Below are 6,953 nucleotides of genomic sequence, written 5' to 3'. Positions count from 1 at the left end.
ACCCTGGAGCAGGAGAAGCACCTAGGAAGCAGCGGGGAAGCCACTGCCCTGTCAGTACATGCAGCCAGAGAAACAGAAGCTGCTGTGTTTCAAACTGGTTGAAATGAAGAGTAGCACGTCCATCCAATAATATTTGCTATATTCATGATCCCCAGATGATGGATTCCAGAACCTTTCAAAATCGAAGGTCACCGTCTACACACCTGGTCCGGAGGCATGTCAGTCACAGATGACTTTCCTTCTCCGGTGCTTACACTGCTGCAGCTGCTGCTGCTGGCATGTTTCCTCCTGACCTGAGGAGGCGCTGTTCTGTGCTCCGGGTCCTTGGAGGCCTTGTTTCTGTCACTGGTGCCAGTCCTTCGTTTGTCACGACGAAAAACACGTCCACGGTCCTTCCGCACACCTTAAGCAAGCAAGTTCATATTAGCACATTAGCTCACCGGGAGCCTCCCGACTCAGGTAACTTCATATTAGCTCATTAGCTCACCGGGAGCCTCCCGACTCAGGTAACTTCATATTAGCACATTAGCTCACCGGGAGCCTCCCGACTCAGGTAAGTTCATATTAGCACATTAGCTCACCGGGAGCCTCCCGACTCAGGTAAGTTCATATTAGCACATTAGCTCACCGGGAGCCTCCCGACTCAGGTAAGTTCATATTAGCTCACCGGGAGCCTCCCGACTCAGGTAAGTTCATATTAGCTCACCGGGAGCCTCCCGACTCAGGTAAGTTCATATTAGCACACCAGCTCACCGGGAGCCTCCCGACTCAGGTAAGTTCATATTAGCACATTAGCTCACCGGGAGCCTCCCGACTCAGGTAACTTCATATTAGCACATTAGCTCACTGGGAGCCTCCCGACTCAGGTAACTTCATATTAGCACATTAGCTCACCGGGAGCCTCCCGACTCAGGTAAGTTCATATTAGCTCACCGGGAGCCTCCCGACTCAGGTAAGTTCATATTAGCTCACCGGGAGCCTCCCGACTCAGGTAAGTTCATATTAGCTCACCGGGAGCCTCCCGACTCAGGTAAGTTCATATTAGCTCACCGGGAGCCTCCCGACTCAGGTAAGTTCATATTAGCACACCAGCTCACCGGGAGCCTCCCGACTCAGGTAAGTTCATATTAGCACATTAGCTCACCGGGAGCCTCCCGACTCAGGTAAGTTCATATTAGCACATTAGCTCACCGGGAGCCTCCCGACTCAGGTAACTTCATATTAGCACACCAGCTCACCGGGAGCCTCCCGACTCAGGTAAGTTCATATTAGCACATTAGCTCACCGGGAGCCTCCCGACTCAGGTAACTTCATATTAGCACATTAGCTCACCGGGAGCCTCCCGACTCAGGTAAGTTCATATTAGCTCACCGGGAGCCTCCCGACTCAGGTAACTTCATATTAGCACACCAGCTCACCGGGAGCCTCCCGACTCAGGTAAGTTCATATTAGCTCACCGGGAGCCTCCCGACTCAGGTAACTTCATATTAGCACACCAGCTCACCGGGAGCCTCCCGACTCAGGTAAGTTCATATTAGCACATTAGCTCACCGGGAGCCTCCCGACTCAGGTAACTTCATATTAGCTCATTAGCTCACCGGGAGCCTCCCGACTCAGGTAAGTTCATATTAGCACATTAGCTCACCGGGAGCCTCCCGACTCAGGTAAGTTCATATTAGCTCACCGGGAGCCTCCCGACTCAGGTAAGTTCATATTAGCTCACCGGGAGCCTCCCGACTCAGGTAAGTTCATATTAGCTCACCGGGAGCCTCCCGACTCAGGTAAGTTCATATTAGCTCACCGGGAGCCTCCCGACTCAGGTAAGTTCATATTAGCACACCAGCTCACCGGGAGCCTCCCGACTCAGGTAAGTTCATATTAGCACATTAGCTCACCGGGAGCCTCCCGACTCAGGTAAGTTCATATTAGCACATTAGCTCACCGGGAGCCTCCCGACTCAGGTAACTTCATATTAGCACACCAGCTCACCGGGAGCCTCCCGACTCAGGTAAGTTCATATTAGCACACCAGCTCACCGGGAGCCTCCCGACTCAGGTAAGTTCATATTAGCACATTAGCTCACCGGGAGCCTCCCGACTCAGGTAAGTTCATATTAGCACATTAGCTCACCGGGAGCCTCCCGACTCAGGTAACTTCATATTAGCACACCAGCTCACCGGGAGCCTCCCGACTCAGGTAAGTTCATATTAGCACATTAGCTCACCGGGAGCCTCCCGACTCAGGTAACTTCATATTAGCTCATTAGCTCACCGGGAGCCTCCCGACTCAGGTAAGTTCATATTAGCACATTAGCTCACCGGGAGCCTCCCGACTCAGGTAAGTTCATATTAGCTCACCGGGAGCCTCCCGACTCAGGTAAGTTCATATTAGCTCACCGGGAGCCTCCCGACTCAGGTAAGTTCATATTAGCTCACCGGGAGCCTCCCGACTCAGGTAAGTTCATATTAGCTCACCGGGAGCCTCCCGACTCAGGTAAGTTCATATTAGCACATTAGCTCACCGGGAGCCTCCCGACTCAGGTAGCTTCATATCCTGTTCTGCCAAAATATTCAGGCGAGCAGATTAAGTGGACGCCTGCGTGATTCAAGTATGAAGACAGGAATGTGGGCGGCGTTAAGCATCGCTTGTACTCCTTAAGAGGAAATCGCTTCAAGGCCACGTTCAAGTTAGTCTCAAACTTATCTGCTCCAGCACTTTAATATTTACGAGTCCTCTTAGCTACAAGCTACGCTGGACACATGGCCATCAACGCGAGGCAGACTTCACAGAAAACACAAGAGCTAAACTGTACAAAACAGATTTTTTAAATATATCCCAAAAAAATACATCTAAAAAAACACCAACAAAAGTGAAACTGAGATCAAACATTAAACTGCAAAAAGGACATTGTAAAATAGAGCCATTTAAAATGAAGAGTTAATCTACCTGGTGTTTCTACGTACCTCCTTTCATCATGCCCACTTCATAGCACTTCCTAAGACGGCAAGCCTGGCAGCTCTTCCTACGATTTCTGTCAATAGTGCACTGATTGGTTGCTGGGCATATATAGTCATTGTGACCTGAAAGGCAAGAAACTCCATTACTTCAAACCCAACACTCCAGCATTCATTCCAGATTTGAGGTTATTGGAGCCAGGAACACTCTATTCCTATTTTAAATGGATCGAAGATGGAGAAAATTAAAATGTGGCTTCTTGCTTTTGTCACTGGCTTGGAGACATTGGTTTCTTTTATTTGTCAGCATGTCAAAGCAGAATGTCATACGTGACGAGCGTACGGCAGCATGGACGCTGTCATGTGAAAGACAGAAGAGGCACGATGTGGAACTATTTATTATTAATCAGACATTTCTTTCTGTTTTTCCAATCCTGACGGTTATAATTTCCCACAGATAGGCAGAATATAAACGTAATGTAATTCTGACATGATCAGCATCACACGTTGGTCGCAAAGGGACGATGGACATGAAATACACACCCTGGATGCTCCTTTTAAAGAAGGCCTTGCAGCCCTCGCAGGACCACACCCCATAGTGGTACCCCGAAGCGTAGTCGCTGCACACAGCACAGAAACGCATCTCTTTAGCCATCTCAAAGCCGCTGAGCCCAGCCCCGGCCCCCGACTCCCCCGACTCCCCCACGCTGTACGAGTCCTCACTTATACCACACTGATCCTCTCTGGAAACCGCCTGCTGACTAGACGGGGCGCTGGACCTGCCAAAGAAATCACATTTCAGCTTGATTAAATATATTCTGTTAACTTGATGATTAAATGTTTTCCTAAACAGCAAACTGGAAATATTTGCAACTCCGCTGAAGTAATCTAAATAGTGTTTACATCGAGATTTGTGACTGAAAATGTTCCGATAAACTGCAACGACATGATTCCAGCTTGATTCTATCATCTATCCGGCTGGTTTTGATTTGAAAGTCGTAGACAAAATCCGGGTATTATTTTACACCTGTGTCCGAAAACAATCCGTACGTGCCCGTTTTTGTTTTTTTACTTATTGTACCTTCCTCAAGGTCTTTGACAAAGACCTTAATCTCTGGAATTAGAAACCAGGGCAAAGCTTGATCCTTTCTATTACAGATAGTGGTAATGTCGTCTATACAGGAAAAGACTATTTAATAAGAGCTATGCGTTATATAATCATGTTTTGTTTATAATTCTGAAAAGCATTAAATCTAGTAATGTGTACTAACAATGACAGAGGCAGTAACAAGATACACGTTAGTAAATATTAATGATTCAAAGTAAAAGTTTTGGGTAAGATAAACAACATTTAAATCAAAACTTTGTAGAATTTATTGCTTTGCTTTGTTTACAAATGACGAGATCAAAAGGAAGATGGGAGAGCAACAAACGTGACGAGACTTTGATGTTCTGAGAATAATGATCAGAGCAATGCGCCGGAGGTAGCGACGCGCTTCCCCTCAGACCCGAGACCCGGTTCTACGTTTAAAAGGAACAGAAGTTATTCCTGGATGAACGGAGTATTAAAAACAACAAACACTTATGATGTAAAAGTCAATCCCGTCACCTGTAGGCTGGCGTGGAGCTGGGTTCCAGATAGTGTTGGCTGGGTGGGTGCATGAAGGGGCTGAGGCGGGGGCTGGAGGGCACGAACACAAGAGGACTGGCAGGCCCGCTGCCCAGAGACTGCAGGCTTCCGTCAGAGAGTGGCCCGTGTGCGTCCACGGGGGCAGAGTAGTAGCCAGGGGTGGAGTGGCTGTAGAGAGGGGTCGGGGCAGGGGTGGGAACCGCGTAGTCGTACATCCCTTCCAGGAAGTCCACAGCGGCTACCCCTCCGGACCCCCGGCGCTCTTCGGGGTACATGTCACTGGCGGGGGCTCGCTGCGGGGAGAGGGTCTCCAGCTCTGAGATGGCTGGGCCGGTCCTGGTCCTGGTTCTGAGTTCTGCTCCGGAAGGCTGCCTGCTCTGTGCCAAGCTGTGCCTGAACAACATCACAGCACAACAGCACTGATACGCAACGTGATTTTGACTTGCTCTCCCGTTTGCTGGGAGGGGGAGTAGAAACGAGTGCTGCTCGCCCTCCCGCTCTCTCTCTCTCTCTCGCTCAATGATGCCTTGAAGGATTTTCTATTATTTCAGTTCCTTTATCTACTTTTTGCTTCAGCCCACCAAGAATGAAGAAAACGAGCACATTCTCAGAGACTCCCCCCGACCCCCTGAAGACTTCCTCTCATACGTCTCTACTCGTGCGTAGGAGGAAGACGAGGCTCGGGACGGAAGACGGAGTTACGGATAATAGTGACTGCAAAATAACTTTCCTCTTCTGTCACACGACTATAAAATGCTCACCTCACAAACTCACCTTTGTTTTACGTTTCTGAGCTCACATGTTGAGGCCGGTATCCGGACTGCCATTAAGCAGCAAGCCGTTTCATCTGCACACTACCAGCATGACAGACGACCGGTGTGCTTGTAATCAGATTACTGAACACACCTGCGACTCTGCCATCAATCTAATTACTGTAAAAAATAAAAGGACAAGAGCTAAAGGAGAAGCCCAATCTACCTGGATACCCGACTGACGGCGGCCCCAGCCTTCTGCCTCGCTGCTCTGACTCAGACGTCTGCTGGACACAATGACAAGAGTGGAAAGGTAAAAAAAAAAAGGCAAAACAAATTAAAGATGCAGCCGAATCGATGACCGGGTCACCATAACACTGCAAACACAGCGGGAGGTCAAATCTCATTCCAACAGCCAATAATTGCTAAAGCAACCCCAGATGAGGGGACCGATCTCCAGTTTAACGACCTCAAGTTTACATTTTCATAAATAAATAAAAACAAAGGGCAGAAAGAGAAATAAAGGAATAACTAATGCTCACCTCGTGATCTTTTATCAAAAGGATTACGATCAGTTAATCATTACTTTATCCCAGCATGTCAGGTCATAGGTCGCACACGACAAGGGGCAGAGCTTTCATGCAAATAAAGATTTAAGAAAATCGATGTTCGTGTTTACAGCACCAAAGTTCTCTTTAATCCACGTATGATTTGGGAAAGTAAAGAAAGAAAGAAAGAAAGAAAGAAAAAACGACATCCCGAGGAGGAGAATAACCAAACGAATAAATTCTGAATGTAGAAATGATCTCCAAATATTCATCGGTATAAAATGATAACATTTCAACTTACGAGATACACGTAGTCCTGCTCACCAGGATTAGCACCCCTTCTTTTTTTTTCATAATCTCTACAATATCTTTAGAAATAAATGCAAATGTACCAAATATATATCTAATTGGAGGTCCAAAGTAAATTAACAAAGAAAATAGTTATTCACATTTGCATATTGTAATTTCACAGAAGGAACAGCCCTCTAATATTTGGCATTGATCACAGACTCCAGACGGTTTTAGCTAATCGACTCTTCCTCTGCTTGCAGGGTTCTTTTCCCCAACGGCAGATTCCGGCTCAGCCCAAGGATCTCCGACGGGACCGCGGTGCGGCTCTGCCGGCCGTTTCATTGGTCGTTGTCTCGCAGGAGGACGCATCCAGGACTCAGGCCAGGTTCCCTTCACTGGAAGCAGACTTCGCTCTGAAATCTCTTGATAATTCTTTGATTTCAGGATTCCTGTGATACGGTCAAGGCCACCATGCTTAACCATTGATAGCGTGTTCTTTTCCTCGTAGGCCTCATTTCACTCTGTAAACCCGCTGCTGGTGAGCATTGCCAGAAAGCTGTATTTGTGTTTCATCTGTCCACAGAACATTCTGCCGGGCGGCTTGCGGTTTGTCCGGGTACTCTGGCAAAGATTTGTTGTTCCTTTTAAGATAAGATAAGAGATAAGATAGAACGTTATTAATCCCAAAGGAAATTCTGGTTCCAGGCTGCTCCAACGAATAAAGAATAGACATTCTGACGTCTCCTCCTCAGCGATGGCGTTTCGCTGTTTGATTGTT

General features: G+C 47.6%; 1 protein-coding gene across 1 annotated transcript in view; it reads right to left on the bottom strand.

Moving 5' to 3' along the window:
• Positions 1-4,988, bottom strand: part of esr1 (estrogen receptor 1) — a 14,711-nt gene extending 9,723 nt beyond the window's left edge. The window contains exons 1-5 of the mRNA XM_068753547.1: positions 4,564-4,988; positions 3,498-3,733; positions 2,964-3,080; positions 204-403; positions 1-21 (exon numbers count right to left, since the gene is read on the bottom strand). The exon at positions 1-21 is cut by the window's left edge and continues 133 nt beyond it. Of these exons, the coding sequence (XP_068609648.1) occupies positions 1-21; positions 204-403; positions 2,964-3,080; positions 3,498-3,733; positions 4,564-4,988 (999 nt within the window). The remainder of the gene's footprint in view (positions 22-203; positions 404-2,963; positions 3,081-3,497; positions 3,734-4,563) is intronic.
• Between the last annotated feature and the right edge of the window lie 1,965 nt (positions 4,989-6,953).

This window comes from Brachionichthys hirsutus, chromosome 20, assembly GCF_040956055.1.
Source record: "Brachionichthys hirsutus isolate HB-005 chromosome 20, CSIRO-AGI_Bhir_v1, whole genome shotgun sequence".
NCBI lineage: Eukaryota > Metazoa > Chordata > Actinopteri > Lophiiformes > Brachionichthyidae > Brachionichthys > Brachionichthys hirsutus.
This window is presented reverse-complemented; position numbering and strand designations above follow the sequence as displayed.